Source organism: Vipera ursinii (genome assembly GCF_947247035.1).
Source record: "Vipera ursinii genome assembly, chromosome: 5".
NCBI lineage: Eukaryota > Metazoa > Chordata > Lepidosauria > Squamata > Viperidae > Vipera > Vipera ursinii.
The window spans coordinates 85,248,034-85,269,574 of record NC_139518.1 but is presented as its reverse complement, the minus strand read 5'-3'; the positions used below and the strand labels follow the sequence as shown (position 1 = coordinate 85,269,574).

General features: G+C 41.7%; 1 protein-coding gene across 1 annotated transcript in view; it reads right to left on the bottom strand.

The window, feature by feature from the left end:
• Positions 1-21,541, bottom strand: part of CTNNA3 (catenin alpha 3) — a gene marked incomplete at its 5' end in the record, with an annotated part of 866,777 nt that overhangs the window by 91,505 nt on the left and 753,731 nt on the right. The window contains one exon of the mRNA XM_083364633.1: positions 9,747-9,839. Coding sequence (XP_083220759.1) covers positions 9,747-9,839 — 93 coding nt within the window. The remainder of the gene's footprint in view (positions 1-9,746; positions 9,840-21,541) is intronic.

The window sequence follows — 21,541 nt, the reverse complement described above, 5'->3', positions numbered from 1 at the left end:
AGAGGAAGCAACTGCATTGCCTCATCAAACATGAGACTGTATTGTCACTTGAAGCTGACAGCTAAGATCCCAGTTAAAAGACAAGGTCTCATGTCTACCTGAGAGTTAGCGATTTTAAAATATTTATAGGTGACAATGTGAAGAAAGGATTTATTCACCCCCCATCTGCAACTTTATTATATATCTATATATATCTATATATATATATATATCTATATATATATCTATATATCTATATATATATATATATATATATATATATATATATATATATATATATATATATATATATATATATATATCATCAATATGCTGATGATACCCAACTTTTCATTTCGACCCCAAACCACCCCAGTGATGCCCTCACTGTGATGTCCCGTTGCCTGGAGGCGGTTCGGGTCTGGATGGGGAAGAACAGACTTCAACTCAACCCTGACAAGACTGAGTGGCTGTACATTCCGGCATCCCGGGACATTCAAAATGTTCCATCACTTTCTATGGGGGGTGAGTCTTTACCCCCCGTAGATAGGGCTCGCAACTTGGGAGTCCTCCTAGATGCACGGCTTACCTTAGAAGATCATGTAGTAGCCGTGACTAGGGGGGCTTTCGCACAGGTTCGCCTGGTGCGTCAGTTGCGGCCCTATCTAGACCGGGATGCCCTGTGTATGGTCACTCATGCGCTCGTGACCTCTCGTCTTGACTATTGCAATGCTCTCTACATGGGGCTTCCCTTGAAGACCACCCGGAGGCTCCAACTGGTACAGAATGTGGCCGCGAGAGTTGTCTTGGGAGTTTCCCGGTACTCCCATGTTACACTTTTGCTCCGCGAGCTGCATTGGTTACCAGTTGTCTTCCGGGTGAGGTTCAAGGTCTTAGTGATGGTTTTTAAGTCCTTACATGGCATGGGTCCGGAATACCTCGGGGACCACCTGCTGCCGGCGTCGACTCCCCTCCGCCCCGTGCATTCCCACAGAGAGGGCCACCTCAGGGTGCCTCCAGTCAGAGAATGTCGGCTGGTGGCCCCCAGGGGGAGGGCCTTCTCTGTGGGCGCTCCGGCTTTGTGGAATCAGCTGCCGGTTGAGCTCCGGATGGCACCGGATCTCCGCTCCTTCCGGCGCGGGTTAAAGACCCATTTATTTGAACAAGCTGGCCTGGCCTGCTGGGGAGTTATTTAGGGTTTTAATATTTATATATATTTTCTATTGTTTTTACTGTGGGCAATAATTTAATTCTTTTTTAACTTTTGTATTTTTGTAGTTTTATGATATGCCCTGTTCACCGCCCTGAGTCCTTCGGGAGAAGGGCGGTATAAAAATTTAATAAACCATAAACCATAAACCATATATATGAAGGGAGCGTGATGGCTCAGTGGGTTAGGACACTGAGCTTGTCAATCAGAAGGTCGGCAGTTTGGCGGGTCGAATCCCGAGTGCCGCATAACAGAGTGAGCGCCTGTTACTCGTCCCAGCTTCTGCCAACCTAGCAGTTCGAAAGCATGTAAAAATGCAAGTAGAAAAATAGGGACCACTACGGTGGGAAGGAAACAGCGTTCCGTGCGCCTATGGCGTCTATACATGCCAGCCACATGACCAGGGAGACGTCCTCGGACAAGCGCTGGCTCTTCGGCTTTGAAACAGAGATGAGCACCGGCCCCTAGTGTCAGAAACGACTAGCACGCATATATACATATACATATACATATACATATACATATACATATTCATATACATATACACATACACATATACACACACACACACACACACACACACACACACACATATATATATATATATATATGTAAGATCAGACCTGCACAATGATCTGGAGTAATATTGGACCACTCCTCTTCACAAAACTGTTTCAGTGTAGCAATATTCTTTGGATGTCTGGTGTGAATCGCTCTCTTAAGGTCATGCCACAGCATTTCAATCGGGTTGAGGTCAGGACTCTGACTGGGCCACTCCAGAAGGTGTATTCTGTTCTGTTGAAGCCATTGTTTTGTTGAATTACTTGTATGCTTTGGGTCATTGTCCTGTTGCATCACCCATCCTCTGCGGAGCTTCAGTTGGCGGACAGATGGTCGTACGTTTTCCTGCAAAATGTCCTGATAAACTCTGGAATTCATTTTCCCATCAATGACAACAATCCGTCCAGGAACTGAGGCAGCAAAGCAGCCCCAAACCATGATGCTCCTTCCGCCATGTTTTTCAGTGGGGATGAGGTTTTGATGGTGTGCTGTGCCTTTTTTTCTCCACACATAGTGTTGTGTGTTTTTCCCAAACAACTCAATTTTGGTTTCATCTGTCCACAGTATATTTTGCCAGTAGTGCTGTGGAAGATCCAGGTGCTCTTTTGCAAACTTCAAACATGCTGCAATATTTTTTTTGGACAGCAATGGCTTCCTCCATGGTGTCCTCCCATGTACTCCATACTTATTTAATGTTTTCCTTATTGTAGATGTGTCAACAAAAATGTTAGCATGTGCCAGAGATTTCTGTAGGTGACCCTCTAGGATTCTTCTTTACCTCATTAAGCATTATGCGCTGTGCTCTTGCAGTCATTTTTACAGGATGACCACACCTAGGGAGAGTAGCAACAGTGCTAAACTTTCTCCATTTGTAGACAGTCTGTCTTACCATGGACACATGAACATCAAGGCTTTTGGAGATACTTTTGTAACCCTTTCCAGCTTCATGCAAGTCAACAATTCTTGATCGTAGGTCTTCTGAGGGCTCTTTTCTGCGAGGCATGGTTCACATCAGACAGTGCTTCTTGAGATCAGTAAACCCAAAACAGGTGTGTGTTTTTAAAGGGCAGGACAGATGTCAGCAACACATCCAATATCATCACACTGATTGGAGTCAAGGTTGGCTCACTCCTGGCTCCAATTAGCTCTTGGAGAAGTCATTAGGCTAGGGGTTCACATACTTTTTCCACCCTGCACTGTGAATGTTTACATGTTATGTTCAATTAAAACATGACAACAGCTAATGTTTGTGTAGTATTATTTTAAGCAGACTGTGTTTTTCTATTGTTGTGACTTACATGACGTTTAGAGCGCATTTTATGGCCAATTAATGCAAAACTCCACATAATCCCAAAGGGTTCACATACTTTTTCTTGCAACTGTATATGTATACAGGCTTCTTAGTATAGTAATTTTGAATACCTGGCAATGCCCTATAGATCACCATAAGATGTTGAGAGTTTGGAAAAAATTCAGAGAAGAGCAACTAAGATGATCAAAGGCCTGGAGACCAAAACATACAAAGAACAGCTACAGAACCTGGGTTTGGCCAGTCTAAAGAAAAGAAGAAACGGTAGTGTTTCAGTATCTGAGGGGCTGCCACAAAGAAGAGGGGGTCAGGTTGTTCACCAGAGCACCCCAGGGAAGGACAAGAAACCATGGTTGGAAGCTGATCAAAGAGAGAAGCAACGTGGAATTAAGGAGAAACTTCCTGACAGTGAGGACAATCAACCAGTGGAACAGCTTGCCTCCAGAAATTGTGGGTGCTCCATCACTGGAGGTTTTTAAGATGAGACTAGACAATCACCTGTCTGAGATGGTATAGGTTCTCCTGCTTGAGCAGGGGGCTGGTCTAGAAGACCTCCAAGGTCCCTTCCACACTTCTTTTGTGATATTTAGTTTAATCAACCAGTGGAACAGCTTACCCCCAGAAATCGTGGGCGCTCCATTGCTAGAAGTTTTTATAAAGAGACTAGACAATCACCTGTCTGAGGTGGTATCTCCTGCTTGAGCAGGGGGCTGGACTAGAAGACCTCCAAGGTCCCTTCCAGCTCTATTCTAATTCTAATTGTGGTGTGGTCTTAATTCTGATTGTAATGCTTTCAGCTGAAAGGAACTGTGGCATCTTTAATACAGATTGCTTGTGATAAAAGCAGTATTCCAGCAATGGAAACATTTTTTTGAAGGAGCCTTGCACCCACTGCATGTGCCCACAGATCACAAAAATTCAGAACACCTACAAAAGATATGATTCCCCATGCCTGGTCAGGTCTGATGAGCACATTTTTTCATCATTTAAATCTTTATATCATATATATTTCTGTTCTACAAAATAAGCAGCCAAATGCGCTAGATTAGAACCTGAAGGTGAGTTTGCATACTCTTACTCTATGCAATGTGGTCAGGCACACAAAAAGGCAAATATTGCAGTAGGGGATTTTTAAAAACATATTTCCATTAGGTTTCCACCTTCTGTCCATCTGTCTAAAGAGCTGGACTTGAAACTTATTGCCCTCTCCCCAGTCCCCAAGAAAATGATCCCAATGGCCTTTCATTTAAAAATGCCTGCTTCAATAAAGAAGCATCCAATCTTCCATTCGGTGTTGTTTGGTTATGAAGAGTTCCCTGCCGCTTATATTCTAAAATGTATCCCTTCCTCTTCTACGCCTGATCTACCTTGAAGGATTGACACTATGCGATGAACACTCTCCCCTTTTTATGCAGCATCACGTGTACGACATCTCATATGTGTGACACGCAGGACTTCATGTGATATGATTGACATCTTGATTTGCTTTTACATTCCTTCCACCCTGGGTATCTCTTGAGGATCTCCAGATGTAAAAGGTCTTCTGGCTCATGTTCTCCATTACAAATGAATGTTTGTGACTTGTGAGGTGCTTATTTAATGTTCCCAGTCAATATAATGTGATAAGATTTAGTGTTTTTACAATAAATGTTAATCCAGAGAGTGCCAATATAGTTTCTGCTTGAAAGCCAAAGAGCTTTAGCGCAGTCTGCCACAAGAAGGCTTCTGATTTTTGCTATCTCATCTTTTTTTTTTCTTATAAAAGGCTTCAGCTAGTGTTAAGATATAAAAAACAAAGTATAAGAGGTCGGATTTGGATTCAAAATGCCCCAAGTTATGAATAAGTATGATTAAGTGCCTTTGTTTTATAAATATAGCTACAATTTTAGCCTGAAAGCATTTTACTAACCCCTTTAATATATGAATGTGATTTGGAACAGTGAAAATTATAATCCATCTTCAGTTTTATTTTATGTGGGGTTAAAATTAGAAAGTATTATTAACCACTTGAGAGGATAGCAAATCAGTAAGCTCTTGTATATTAACTAAGATGCATTCTATGATCCCAAGAGTTTATATAAATAATATGATATCCCTATAGATTTCTAAAAGAGTTGTGGTAGTTGCATTATATTGGATACAAGATTACATTACATATATTATATTATATTATATTCTGTGATTATAAAGGGTTTATATAAATAACATAATGTCCCTGTAGTTTTCTTAAGGAGTTGTTGTAATTGCATTATATTGGACACAAGATTATTATACAGGGTATTTAAAAAATTAATATCATGATCTAATGCAAACACATTAAACCAATCAACCAATTAACTAGGGACAATTGTTGAAGGAATGCTAACACTGGGTTTTTCTTTTTGATGCTGAGTCTTTGGGTAATTTTCTACATTAAGGAATGGATAATCCTGGATGATCTAAAGTGCCTAGCACTACCAGCATCTTTTTCTTATATCCCTTATCATATGTGTCCTTAGGATCTATAGAAGCTAAATAAAGTTTATTCAGATGATACATCCATGTGGCTGAATTAGATTGTTTATCAAAGTACTTTAAGCTCAGATTAAAATGTTGTTTGCACTTTTGTTCTGGTATTTCATTCTATTTGCAGCCTGAATAGCCCTATTCCAAGTCACAAATAGGATAAATTTCAGGACAATGTTTCTTTGGAAGCCATTTAAAAGATTTCCATTTATCCATGACCAACAGAGGAATTCTAAGTTAGGGAAATCTGAAGTAAAATGATTCACTTTTTACAAAGGTTCATGTTTGCAGAACAAAAAGCAGTTTTTACGTTTCCCCCTTCATATACATATATTTCTTTATTTGAACATGCTCCCTCCCTCAGAAACAAGGATTGGGATTCAGTTTCTCCCCTTCAGCTTTGCATCTGGAGAAAGGATCTATGTATTTCTGGTTTTGCCCATGGATATCACATGAACAAAGATAGGAAGCTTTAAAACATCAAGAGGCTTTAGGAAGACTTTAAAGAATCATCTCACTTTTTGCCTGTTTGGAGCTCTGAGATCAAATGGCCAAGAATTGTGCTGTTTTCCTGAAGGAGAATCTTTATTTCACAGGTAGATTTTCAGATATCCTGTAGCACCAAGACATCAGAAATTCCCCTCCAGGGAAATTATGCAGTCTTATACTGTCCATTTCCTTATTTTCCCCCCCAATGTACTTTGTGTTTTATTTTACTATACTTGCAGGAGGCATGATTTTTTTAGTGAAACAGACTTTTCCTGTTTTCCCCATTATCAGTTCTATGCTATTATAGATTTTAAAGTCAAATGAATAAAGAAGATAACAGATTTCTTCTCCTGAAATTGCCATCACCATGCACTGTGGTGAATTCCTCATAGCAAATCATATTGATTTAATGATGGTCAATTAAATGGGTCAAGGGGAAAATCACAGAAGGAATGACCAAACACAAACAAGATACTGTAATGACCTTATGAAACCTAAAAAATGAAGTCTTAAAAAAGGGATATCTTTTCAAGGACATGGCTGCAGATGGAAACTTAGCAGCTCAACCAGAAGCATTTAACTGAATCTCATATCTATAATCACAAGTATTCACTGATAATTATTACCATGCAATCTGTATTATTTGAATATACATAAATACTTATAAATAAATGCCATGTAAATGTTGTGGACTATGAATGGAGGAAGGGGGGGAAATTAGGTATAAAACCCTGTGGAGAACTTCGTCAGTTGGAAAACTGAAAAGCAGAAGCAATATGTAGGCTCTGAGTTGCCAAAAAAAAGAGAAATAACAGCAACATAGGTATCCCAAAAATAATGACTTCTCTATAAACCAAATAATGTGCTGAAGGTTGGAAAGACTTAAGATATGAAACAGCTCAACTGACCAACACTAGGCTGCTGGAGCTCCCCAAAGCAATGAACCTGAGGAGAAATCAACTATATTCTAAGACAGGGGTCTTCAAACTTGGCTCTTTTATGACTTGTGGACTTCAACTCCCAGAATTCCTCAGCCAGGGCCAAGTTTGAAGAGTCCTGTTCTAAGAAAAGACTTCTTGGCTTTTTAATGATGCACATCTTTAGGAAAATTTGATACTCTCATTAACATCATACATCCCTCTCAAATAACCTTGCAATGTAGACATGCAAGCAAAACTTTGGATATAATATTTGGAGCATGAGTTGATTATATTTCTTACCACGAAATTACTCCCAAGTTGTCAAGTCGTAGCCATCTAAATATGCATTTATGATGATTTTATTTTATTTTGTAATTTCTAAATAAACAGGGCTGTACATTATTCAAATAAACTGCAGTGACAATTATTTGGTATATTTTAAGGTTATTGTTGGTGAGACATAACAAAAGTGCAGTTTAAGAATATTTATAGTCTATAATTGTTCAAAGAATAAATAAAATAATCCCTTTTAAGAAGAGAGGGTTTAGTGCAGGATCTCAGCTGTTGCTAGCACTGCACTTTTCTGGACAGAGAGCTCTGATGAAATCTACTGGAGCCACTCTCCCTGCTTAGGAGTCACAGCCCTGAGTGCTCCTACCATTCACTTTTCAAACCCTCTCCAGTTCTTTCTTCAGGTCCTGAAAGAATAGAATAGAATAGAATAGAATAGAATAGAATAGAATAGAATAGAATAGAATAGAATAGAATAGAATAGAATAGAATAGAATAGAATAGAACAGAACAGAACAGAACAGAACAGAACAGAATAGAGCTGGAAAGTGACCTTGGAGGTCTTCTAGTCCAGCCCCCTGCTCAAGCAGGAGAACCTATACCGTCTCAGACAGGTGATTGTCTAGTCTCTTAAAAACCTCCAGTGATTGAGCGCCAATGATTTCTGGGGGTAAGCTGTTCCACTGGTTGATTGCCCTCACTGTCAGGAAGTTTCTCCTGCTTCTTTCTTTTATCAGTTTCTAACCATGGTTTCTCGTCCTTCCCTGGGGTGCTTTGGTGAATAACGTGACCCCCTTTTCTTTGTGGCAGCCCCTCAAATACTGGAACACTGCTATCATGTCACCCCTATTTCTTCTTTTCTTTAGATTGGCCAAACCCAAGTCCTGCAGCTGTTCTTTGTATGTTTTAGCCTCCAGGCCTTGGATCATCTTTGTTGCTCTTCTCTGAATTTTTTCCAAACTCTCAACATATGGTGACCAAAATAGAAACCTGAGTGTTTTGTTATTTAGTCTACCTAAATCATCATTACCATCATTATTTATTTATTTATTTATTTAGATTTATATACCGCCCTTTCCCGAAGGACTCAGGGCGGTTTACAGGCCATTTAAAAGAAAATCAATACAAACGTTAAAACAAATTTAAAAAGATTAAATAAAACCCTGAGAAAAATAAAAAAAAAAACCAGTTAAAATTACAATTAAAAAATTCTCAGCCTGGGCCAGAGAGCTCGAAGAGCCAGGTCTTCAGGTCCCGGCGGAATGAACGGAGGTCGGGTTCTGTGCAGACCACACTGGACAGCAAGTGTTTCCCAGTGGTTTTGCTCATTTGCAGCATCTTTGGTATCATCCCAATGGACATTAATAATCTTAAGAACTTCTTTAAGTGTTTGGTGCCAAATTTTCTGAGCTGGTCTCATTTTCTCTCTCCTCCAGGAGGTATTCAACAAAGTGATTTTTTTGGACGCCAGTCTTGTTTAATCATCTTAGTTGTATACTTCCATGTTTCATAAGTAAATACAGTAGTTGGTGTAATAACACTCTTAAAGAGTTTTATCTTTGTGGTAATGCTTATGGCTGCCATAGACAAAACTGGGCACATGTGTTGGAACAAAGCCACTGCCATTCCAATTCGATAGTTAATATTGTAATCTCTACCTCCATCGATAGATATAATGCTGCCAAGATGAGTAAATTGTTGGATTTGTTCAACAGACTGGCCACAGACTGTCTAGAGTCTAGACGAAGGGTGACAAACTGCCGGCCCGTGGGCCGGATGCATCATGGCAAAACCGCACCCACCCCATTGCTGGCAGTGGAAAAAAAGTTGCAATACATGATGTTGTGAGTTTGATACCCCTGGCCTAGGTAGACCATTTAAAAATGGAAAACGTAGCCTATTCAGCTATCTGCAAGATACCCTTCCATTTTTCAGTAATCAGAGATTATGCATGATGTTATATCTGTGTGTATGTGTGTGTATTGTACCTTTATTTAATATAATAATTTGTTGATTATTACTGCAACTTTTCCTAATGTATGTATTTTTATGCAGCATATGGGCTGCTGCATTGCAGAAGAGTTAATTCATAGAGTGCAAGTTTATCAGTCTCCTTACAATCCACACAAAATGAACTTCTTCCTTCCCACTGATAGGCACTTCTAATATTAAAAATCATTTGAAACTCATTTAAATTTGTAGTAGGCTATGAAACGCCTTAATAATAATAATATCCATTTTTTAGGTCAAACTAAAACTCATGTAATATAATATTTCTGTATTTTGAGCAGGCAAATTTAATTAACCGCTTAGTATTTAGATTTTCAATCTTTTCCTGTTCATTATGCATCTATTTTGCTGTAACAATATGTTATGCTGAAACTGGTTGAAGAAGATAGTAATATACTGACATAATTCCCAATTTTAACTCAAAGCATTTAAAGAAACAGAGTATAGGCATTCTGTTTTTTTCCATACTTACCCTATCAGTTTTTCCTTCTGTCTGAATACTGGTGCGACTGTGGGTATCATGATCTTCTTCAAGGTCAGATACATCTTCTAACTCTTCTGGGGTCTGGAAAAGAAAATTACTTTATCGTTTGAGGTGAATTCGATTCTGCCATGCCTGTGGATTATTTCTTTTGGACCTCTTTTATTATCAGTTAACCACATTTAGTCTAGATTCCCCAAAGGAATTGGAGAGGTTATTACTGTATAGGCTTCTTCTGCTATTTAGGAAGCATGAATATTCTTTAACCCAAAGCATTTTAGAGATTTACAGCACAGTAATATGCCACATTTCTCATAATTGTACAAGGTTTGTGTGCTGATATTATCAAACATTTCATCGTTATGGTATTGCAATATATTTCTGGGTGTAAAAATCTAATTTTATTGGCTAACGTATGAAAGGCACTATTTCACCAGATTTTTCTAAAAAATATTTTTATATATTCTAGTACATTATTGTATGGATTTTTTTGGTTCTCTTCCCCTCCAAAATATACAAAATTACATTTTCTAAATAAAAACGTGCTTGAAATGTGCTATTTTTTATATTTAGAGAATTATACAGGACACTTTGCAAAGCAAAAATACAAATGAGAACAGTGCTGCAAAAATGACCATTTGTGAAAGAGGCCCATACAAAACAATGCTGCATTAATCAAAAAGCTTACAGAAATGAACACATTAGAAAACATCCAGAGAATGCGAAAGTATTTTTTAGCTTTCTATCATAGCTGAACCTTTCTCAAGAAATGAAACAAAACAAATGTAAAGGAGGAATAAGGACAAGTGAAAATGTATGGCATTTTCCACTTCTAGCACATGGAGATCTGTATATGTTCTTGGAAATGAAGGCAACTCTGGTCTCAACCATTTTTCGGTCTGAATAAATAAAGAGAAGAATCTGGAAGCAGTCTGTTCTTACTCTGTCCCCTTCAGATCTTGAAACTTTTCCCAGCAGAAGATGAGTAATGGAGAAGATAACATGCTCTGAAGGTTTCTGGGCCTGATGTAGCATGGATTAAGTTCCTTCCACACAGCCCCAATGCTCTCAGAACTTCTCAATCCACAGAAACAAACAACCCACAAGGATCCACTGGGAGCCGTCAGTGAAATAGAAAAGGATTCTCAATGGGGTAATCTGTGCTCTCCTCAGCTTTCCCAACAGGGAATGAAATACATACTTCATCACAGAGCTATTCAAAATCTCAAACATCTCAAAATGCAACATCAAAGCAATAGATCTATAAATAACTAAAAGACATGGCATCAGTAACTGGAAAAGAAAAATGGCAGCAAGCAGGCAGGATGACAGAAAACTAAAGAATGAAAACCAGAAACACAATTATCACCATCAAATTCACCTCAGGCAAAATCAGTACAAAATTCAGATATAGTACAGCCTAGGAACGATGTCAGAGTATCTTCTCCTCCAGACAGACACTTACTTTTCCCACTCCACAATTACAATCCCTCCTGGGCCATCCTTTCTCCATCCTTTCTCCTTCACACTCAAATCTTTCCACCTACCACATTCCACACCCTTCCCGCCCACCTTCCTCTGCACTCTTTAACACACACACACACACACACACACACACACACACACACACACACAAGCCTCTGCTAGCCTATTCATTGGCCTTCTCCCATCACATTTGCCACCACTAAACCTGAAAATTCAACCTTGATATTTATCTTTACTCCACTGCTCTTTCCCACCACTAATTCACTCACCAAGAATCTGTTCAAGCCTTTTGGGGAAACTCCGAAAGGTGTTAATATTTTTTTAAAACTTGAACCACTGTTTATCAGTGCCTAAAGCATTGGTCGTGTTCTGATGCCATTTTTATTGCTGTTGAATTTTTAAAAACAGCATTTATTATTATTATTATTATTATTATTATTATTATTATTATTATTATTATTATTATTATTTGGCTATCTTGGAAGAATTCTGTGAACCAGTGCTGCCTTTGTGAGACTGCTTCTTTTTGTCTATTCTCCTGAGTGAGACATCCCTTTCCTCCTGTTCCCTTCCTTTACCTTCCCTCTCCTTTGCTTTTCCTCCCCTCCCCTTTGCCTTCCTTCCCCTCCCCTTCTCTTTCTTCCCTCCCTTCCCCTTTGCCTCTCCTCCCCTCCACTCCTGTTCCTTCCCCTCCCCTCCCTCTCTTCCCTTCCCTTCCCTTCCTTTCCTTTTCTCTCTTTTCTTTGTCTAATTCCTTTCTCTTTTTCTCTCTCAGGAAATTACAGTTATACGGTAATAAGAGATGCCATTTCCTCACTATAATAAGTTTTAAACAGCATTAAAATGAGGCAGCAAGAGTTCATGCAGGGTCATGTTAATAGGTTGCCATCTTGCCTCTTACTCCAACTTATTATTATTATAAATTATATACTCTATATACTAAATTATTACTATATTAATTTATTTTTATGTAATGTTATTGCATTTTAAGTCTATGTCTTAGCTTTATTAGTAATTACAAGTTTATAGAGTTTTATTATAGTTTTATTTTATTCTCTGCCCTAAAGGCCACAATGAAGTTTCATTGTGAAATTGTATAATTTCACTTCTATGGCATGATTATTCATGAAGAAGTGCTATATTTTGAGCTAACAGGAAACTAATTTGATTACACTCTTTTGTGCCTACTCAATTGTAAATTTCCTTTATAAGTGCTGAAGAACAAAACAATGTATCTGTTTTCATAAGAGCATTAAACTATGTTTGTATGCATCTCTCATATATTTTGCATATGCCACTTAATGGAAATGCAAAAACACATTAGTACAAGATTACTTACCACATATTACAAATAACTTTAAAAAAAATTTCTGGATGGTTTATGCAGTGATTCTTATGTGTGGTATTTACCAAAAGTTGGCTACAATACTTTCCAATAGCAATGAAATTCAAATGGGCATCAATTAGTTTGAAATAGGGGGGTATAAGCAGCAGCTTGTATTTTTTATTATTATTTTCATTACATTTGAAAGTATGTAGGACTTACATTTTAAAGGATTCTTAGTTATATAGTACAGTAAGTATCATTCATAAAGAACATAATTTGAGACTTTAAAAACAAAACAGAAATATTACTCTCACGGTGTTTGCTCTGTTTGTTTTTTTTTTAATATATTTGATGACTAAATCTGAAGCAGCTTTCTCATAGGCAAATATAACTGCAACTTTTATCGTTATCTGTCCTCTGTACAAGCTTTCTGTAGGAGTCCTAGTCCAGAATGAAAAGAGTTTAGCATTATCAGAGACTACGAATAGGTTTGGGAACAGAGGTGTCCAAGATGGGAAGGTATCAAAAGTCAGGATAGCAGTAGCAATCATGTGATTTATATCCCACCCCTGTGTCATATGTACAACATGTGCTAAAGAAGAAGTGGAAGCCCTGTCACGGAGTCAAGACTGCCATACTGACTTTTTCGACCCACATCTCCCACAGAGTTACTGATTGAGAAGAATCAGGAAAATCATATACAGACATCAATTTCCCACTTGTGTTCTTGATGCATACCACACCCCCTCTCTCTATAACAAAAGAACTGGATACTTCTGAACATATTAGTTCAGACATGTCAAACACAAGGCCCGGGGGCCGGATGTGGCCCACAAAGTGGTTTCATGTGGCCCGAGAAGCCATCCTGGAAACAGTGAGGGAACGGTCCCCACTGTCTTGGCCCCAGCCCAGGCTGGCCAAGAGCCAATTTACAATTTCATGGTGGTCATCTATGCTGAAATACATTCAGTCTTAGCTCCACAAGGCCATCTGGAAACAGCGAGGGACTGACCCGTGCCATGTTGTCACTGCCCCCTTGGCGCATGCTGGGGAGGTATCACCCTTTGTGAGGAATGAAGAAATGCACCATTGCCCGGAAGTGGCCAGCACATGGACCTGCTGACTTCAGGCAGGCTAAGGATTGGGCGGCATTGTGCTTCTCTTCAGATTCATGCCACCCAGCTCAGCCTTTTGGCACTGTAAGTAAAGCACCCCGCTACCTGCCAAAACCGGGCAAGCTAGGGGCTGGGCAGCATTGCGCAGGTAACATCGACTCTCACACTGCTCATGGCATCCCCTCCCATAGAGCCCACCAAGCCGGATATGTAAATTAGGCGAGGGCCATGTGCTGGCCATTTCCAGGCAATGGTGCATTTCTTCATTCCTCACAAAGGATGACACTTCCCCAGCTGTGTTTCTTGCCTGTTTTTCTCCTTCCCTCATCTGAAATATTTTCCCACCACTCTGTTCTTTGGAAGGAAGGAAGGAGAGGGAAGGTCTGAGGGAAGTCCTACCTTAGTCCTGCCCTGCTGCCCTTTCACCATCCCCTTGCCCCCTCCTCCTAGCCTATCATGGAGTGGGGTCTCCCTGTTGCTAAGGAAGCTTTGGATACAAAGCCAGGTCTCCTCACATGGAGAGGGAATGGGCCTCCCTCTTGATTTTGCCCTCGTACCCTCATGAGCAACCTGGCTAAGGAGAGCAAGCACAGCAGCAGCAGCCTTGAGGAGGAGGTAAATGCATCTGGGCACCCCCTTGGTGAAGTAGGGCTGGGCTTAGTGCCGTGGGTGCTTGAGGGCTGGGCTAGGCATTTGACTTCTGCGCCACCATCCAGCCCCCCCCATGGCCTGAGAGTAACAGTGAGGCTCCTCAGGTGGGCCATGACTTGGCACTTCCCTGGTCCCATCTCCTTCTGCCAGAGACCCTCAGATCTGTCCCACTCCTGCCCAGGTCCCATAGGCACCCTTGACACAAATGATGTAGAGCTGGCCATGCCCACCCAGTAGGCCATATGCACTCCAGCCACGCCCACCCAGTAGGCCATGCCCACCCTGGCCACACCCAGCCCCCCACCGAGGGCAACCGCAATGCTGATGCGGCCCTCAATGAAACTGAGTTTGACACCCCTGTATTAGTTGAAAGGCTTTTAAGTCATTTGCATGGATCCCATTCCTGGGAACTAGATGAACACATCCATATTGTTTCTTCTGCAGTAATAGGAATGTGGTTTCCTCTTGCATTGTTTTGGGAAGGTTTCAGTTGTTTTTGGCCCTAATATATAGCCCTGGGTTTCATGGTACTCTTTAACCCAAGTCTACTCTCTAACAGAATGCAAATGACCAGCTGTCTGCAAGGAGTATAAATCCCTCCATTCCCCACCATCCAGTCAGAACTGAAGAAGCTTCTTGGATGAGAAGCGAAACGTCTTCAAAGAAAAACAAGAAAGTCCAGTTGCCTCTTGGAAAAAAAAAAACATCTTTGGGATTTCCACCCAACTACTGCTAAGTGTAACATTTCTGGCCATGAACCATGTGATGTTTTATAACTGTGTTAATGGTGACTTATGCAACAATCCTCAGCGTCCTCTGTTGCAAAATTTATGTCAGTTTGCTTCCCATGGTATATGATCATACAGGACGGTCAATATTACTGCTAAGCTTGTAAGCCGCCCTGAGTCTTCGGAGAAGGGCGGGATATAAATGGAATTAAAATAAAAAAAAATAAAAAATATGATTTTAAATGATATTGGGATAACTACTGAGTAAACAAGCAGTTTAGCATGATTTTCATAATAGGGTATATACTTTGGGACATGTGTTCCTGTTTTATGTTGCAGAATCTACACATTACATCTTATTTTTTTATTCAACTTAAAGACAAATAAATTCACAATTCATAGTGAAGACTAAGATGATTCTCCACATACCCAAGAAATGAAGAATCTTCATACCCAGACCCACAGTTGACATATACAGTATGTAGCGTAGAAATTACAAGTAATCTAAACCTAGAATTTGGCTGTAGTTTGCCTTCAAGGGAAAGTTGTTGGGGAAAATTGTATTTCTCAATTACCAGTTATCAGGTAGCTATGTGACATACAAAATATGTGCATACAAAAGACAATACATACAAAAGCCAACACAGTGCTAGGGGAGGGATAGAATCAAGATCACGTGAAGTGTTAATACCACTTTACAATGCCTTGGTAAGGCCACGCTTGGAATACTGCATCCAGTTTTGGTCACCACGATGTAAAAAAGATGTTGAGACTCTAGGAAGAATACAGAGAAGAGCAACAAAGATGATCAGGGGACTGGAGGCTAAAACATATAAGGAACAGTTGCTGGAATTGGGTATGTGTAGTTTAACGAAGAGAAGGACAAGGGGTGACATGATAGCAGTGTTCCAATATCTCAGGGGAGAAGAGGGAGTCAAGCTATTCTCCAAAGCACCTGAAGGAAGGACAGGAAGCAATGGATGGAAACTAATCAAAGAGAGAAGCAACCTAGAACTAAGGAGAATTTTTCTCACAGTTAGAACAATTAATCAGTGGAACAACCTCCCTCCAGAAGCTGTGGATGTTCCAACACTGGAAGTTTTTAAGAAGAAAGTGGAGAGCTGTCAGGACCCACCCCAAACCACGTCTTAGGAAGACAAAAACTCTTGGAGTCAGGTTTTTAGTCCAAAAGAAATCTTTACTATGACATGCTCGGTTGTAGGAAATGAGACAGGGCTTAATGGTTCCACGATGTAAATCCTTATAAAGAGTTCCCGGTTTAACCCCCGTTAATCCCCATTTGGTCAGTCCCCCCCATCCTTCCTCTCGTATCATCCATCTCGTGGGAAAGAGGAAGTTAGGACCCTTTTGTTTATTGCTGTCTTCCATGACAAAAGCCAGATGCTAGCCCCCCCTTTTGTTTCCCCAGTTCAAAAGGCTTCTCCTTTCCTTTGAAATGCCTATTGCCGGTTCAATACACATCTATCCTCTTCTCTTTGGGAGATGGCAGAATCCATAGGATATGTTTGAAACATTCCATTTATGAATATGATATAAATGGATTCTGACAGTCCGTTCTCCTTAGAAGAAAGATGTGTCCATCTGTAGGGGGAGAAAAGAAAAGAGAAGAAAAAAAACATGTGTAAATGTTAACTCGGTTTGTTTGGATATTCTGTATGAAATCTCTTAAGCAGCTTTGGTGCTTTAACGTGGTGTTTGCTGACCCATTCATTTTCTGAGGAGGGGAAGTGTTTCCAAGCCACTAGATATTGAGTTGTTCCATGATGTCTCCTGGAATCCAGAATTTCCTTCACCTCGAAATGTTGTTCTCCTTCCACCATGATGGGAGGTGGTGGTGGTGGAATTTTTGTTCGTAGGGGAGATTGTTGTTCTCTCTTTATTAGACTGCAGTGAAAGATTGGGTGTATTCGTCTAAGATTTTTAGGTAGTTCTAATTCAACTGTTACTGGGTTTATGATTCTTTTAATTGGAAAAGGTCCAATGTATTTTGGTCCTAGTTTTTTACAGGGTTGGAGAGACTTAAGGTATTTTGTAGACAGATATACCATCTCTCCCACCTTGAACGGTGTGGGATCAGATCTTTTCTTGTCTGCCTGTGTCTTGTGTGCAAATCTAGCCTCTGTTAATGCTTTTCTGACAATAGGCCAGGTGTATTGTAACTGAGCAATCCATTCCTTTAGTTCTGGAATTACCGGTTCTTTTGGAGTTAGATCAGGTATGAGGTTGAAGCTCTGGCCTGTGGCTACTTGAAAAGGAGTGTAACCTGTGCTGGAGTGAATTGCGTTGTTATATGCCACTTCTGCGAAAGGCAGCAGGTCTGTCCAATTGTTCTGCTGAAAATGTACATAACATCTTAAATATTGTTCAAGTACAGAGTTAGCCCTTTCCGATTGCCCATTACCCTGAGGGTGATGACTAGATGTCAGTCCTTGGGTGGTTCCTAACAGAGATAAAAATTCCTTCCAGAATGCTGAGGTAAATTGCACCCCCCTGTCAGATATGATGCGTTGTGGTGCCCCATGCAATCTGTAAATATATTATACAAAAAGTTTTGCTAATGTTTTTGCAGTAGGAATTTTTGGGCAAGGTATGAAATGGACTTGCTTAGAGAACAGATCAGTAACAGTCCAGATAACAGTGTTTCCGTTGCTTTCTGGTAGTTCCACAATAAAATCCATGGCTATTTCTTTCCATGGGGCTGAGGGATTCGCCATTGGTTGTAACAGTCCTGGCGATTTCCCTTGTAACCTCTTGGCCATTGCGCAAATTTGACAGCTACCCACATAGCTTTCTATGTCCTTTTTCATAGATGGCCACCAAAATTGCCTTTTAGTTAAGTGTAAGGTTTTTACAAAGCCAAAGTGTCCTGCTGATTTTGTATCATGGCACAGTTGCATGAAATTGATTCTCTGTGTGGCAGGTATATATAGCTTCTCCCCCACCAACGGCAGTCCATCTTTAATTGTGCACACATGTTTATTTTTCTGGAACCATTCATCACTTTCCAAAGATTTCCTGAATTCTATTCCAGTTTGGCTATCTACCTTCGGCTTCATTTTTTCTTGTGCCCTGGTGGTGACTGGTGCTGCCAGTTGTTGTTCCGGTACAAGTGGTTTAAAGTCAGTAACTCTTGTGCTGTTATATTGGGGCATGTGGGATAATGCATCTGCCAGGAAGTTCTTTCCCCCCGGTAAGTGTTTGAGTGTGAAATTGAATCGGTGAAAGTGTTGGGACCAGCGGGCTTGCTTAGGAGTGAGCTTCCTGGGCGTTTTTAGTGCTTCTAAATTTTTGTGGTCAGTCCAGACTTGGAAAGGTATTTTATTTCCTTCCAAAAATTGACGCCAAGTTAATAATGACCACCTTAATGAGAATGCTTCCTTCTCCCATATTGGCCATCGTTGTTCAGTTTCTGTAAGTTTCCTGGATGTATATGCGCAAGGTTGCAACGCCCCCTCATCATTTTCTTGTAGTAATACGGCTCCAACTGCTACGTCGCTCGCATCTGCCTGTATTACAAAAGGTTTGTTGGGATCTGGGTGTTTAAGTACAGGTTCCGCAGAAAAGAGTCTCTTTAGCCTCTCAAATGCTGCTTGACATTCCATTGACCATTTCAGAGGCTGGCTGGGTTTCACGGGTGACCCCCCCTTCGTTTTCAACAAATTTGTGAGGGGCATGGCTATTTGGCCAAATGCAGGGATGAATTGGCGGTAGAAATTTGCAAACCCCAGGAAACTTTGCAATTGCTTCCGTGTGCGGGGGGGTGCCCACTCTAGTACTGCCCTGACCTTCTCTGGGTCCATTTCGATGCCCTCTGGGGATATGCGATATCCCAGGTAGTCGATTTTTTCCTGATGAAATTCATACTTCGATAATTTAGCATATAAATGGGCAGCTCGCAATTTCTTCAGGACTGCTCTGACTAGTTTGATATGTTCCTCTTTGGTTTCTGTGAAGATAAGGATGTCATCGAGGTAAACCAGGACCCCCTTATATAGGTGCTCTCTCAGTACGTCATTAATTAATTGCATAAAGACTGTGGGGGCCCCTTGCAGTCCAAATGGCAATACTTTGAATTGATAGCACCCCATTGGGCAGTTGAATGCAGTTTTCCATTCGTCTCCTTCCTTAATCCTAATACGGTAGTATGCTTCCCTCAGGTCTAGTTTGGTAAAAATCTTTCCTTTCGATAGGTGGGATAGCATATCCTTCATTAGGGGAAGGGGGTATAGATTACATTCACTAATTGTATTTAGGTTCCGGTAATCCACAACCAAACGAAAGGAACCATCCTTCTTCTCCCTGAACAGAACCGGGGCGGCTACTTTGGGTTTGGCGGGCTCAATAAATCCTCTTTCTAAGTTTTTCTTTATGAATCTTTCAATTTCTGCCATTTCCCTTGGGCTCATGGCATACATCCTGGGTTTTGGGAGTTTTGCCCCAGGTTTGAATTCTATGGTGCAGTCTGTGGGGCGGTGGGGGGGGAGCTCATCTGCTCTTTCCTCACTGAAAACCTCAGCCAGGTCCCTGTATTCCTCCGGTATCTCTGTTAGCCCCTTCTCTTCCCCCACTGCTGCTTTTTCCTCCCTCTGGGTTGGGGGGGTGTTTGGGGGTTTTTCGTTTTCCTGTTCCCCTTTTGGGAAGTTGAGTTCTGCAGTCCTCCAGTTTATCCCGGGGTTCCATTTCTTCAGCCATTCCAGTCCTAAGATCATTGGGCATGCCATGCCTGGGGCCACTATAAATGTTATGTCTTCCTCATGGGACCCCAGGGACATGTGGAGTGGTAGAGTGGCTAGGGTAGCTGGTCCCCCCCCGCTATAGACCCGTCTAATTGACTGAAGGAGATTGGTTGTTTTAGCCTCCTCACTGGGATGCTCAGTTCCTCCACCAGCGTTGGGCTGATGAGGCAGCGGATGCAGCCAGAGTCTATCAAAGCTTTTATTTCATTGGCTTTTGGTGCAGAGGAAGCTAATATAGTTACTGTCTTAAGTATGGGTGGAAGAGGTCCACTTACCAAAGGTTCTCCCTCTGAGCTGTCTTCCGAGGTGTCCACCGCCCCTGCGGTGTAGGCCGGAGTCCAATCCCAGGTTTTGGCAGAAATTGTGGACTCTACAGCCTCTGTCCCCTTCATGGAAGATTCTTTTGGGTTGCCTTGAGACTTCCCCAGCTTTTTGGAAGATGGTGCCTCTGTTTTGTGTGGAGGGGCTTTCGAACGACATTCTGCAGCACGGTGGCCCTCTCTCCCGCAATTGAAACATCCCTTTGATTTTTTAGCCGTGACCGGTGGGTTTTCCCCCTCACGTGTTTGCTCGAGTGGCGGGCGGCCCCATGGTTTTCCTCTGCGTTGTCTTTTCAATAGGTCTATTTCCACTTCCTCTGCCAGGACATACCAGTCATCGAGATGGTAGGGGTCTCCCCGAGGCAGGCAAGCGTCATACAGGTCGTAGTTTAGACCGTCTTTGAAATGGCTGAGGAGGATGTCTTCTGGCCAGTTCAGCTTGCTGGCGATGGCTCGGAATTCTTGGGTATATTCGGCCACTGTTCTCCTGCCCTGCCTCACCGTCTTGATTCTCTCCCGGGCCTTCCGGTCAGCCAAAGGGTCCTCAAATCGTCGCCTCAAGGATGACATGAATCGGTTGAAGTCGTTGAGTTCTGGGGCGTTGGAGTCATGCAGGTTCACCACCCAGTCTGCGGCCGTCCCGTCCAGGGCAGATTGCACAATTCGGATGCGTGTTTTGTCACTGGGGATGTCCCGTCCGTACTCTTCCATGTAGCTGAGGACTTGGGTTAGGAAAAATCCCAGTCGTGATGGCTCCCCCTTGAATTTTGCTTCCAGGGGTGGGAATCTTTGGCTGGATCGTTGTCTGCACCGCAGAGTGTATTGCTCCTCATCTCGATCCCCATCTGTGGGTCTGGGGGGGGGTACCGCTGAGTCAGCGGCTCCTGTTCCATTGGGCAGCCCTGGGGTTTCAGGTGTTGGATTCCTTCCGTTACCCCTCCAGTTGCGACCCCAGGTGTTGTGGTTTCCAGCTCTCTCCTCCCTTAGTGAGCTCAGGGTTGTTTTCATCAAGTCAATAGCTTTTTCCAGAATCCGCTCTTCCTCACTGGCGTGCAGGGAGTTCTCCATCTCTTGTTTCCATTCCGGTTGGTGGTCTCTCCGTCTCAGGGTCACTTCTCTCGAAGCCTTTTCCCACTCACTTTTCCTTCCAACGCCCATCGACCACCGGGGTTTTTGTTCGTGCTGCTCTGCTGTTTCCTCCCAGGAGGAATATGATGCCTCAGCTTCCCAATGTTTCTGGGAGTTCGGCTGGGGGGAAGGCTCCTTCTCCGTGGGGCTTTCTTCCCTTCTTGCTTCATCGTCAGACATCATATTTATTTGCAAAGTCCCCCGGTAAGGTTCTTCTTCCTGGGTTGACTTTCGTTGCTAGCCCTGTCTAATGTCAGGACCCACCCCAAACCACG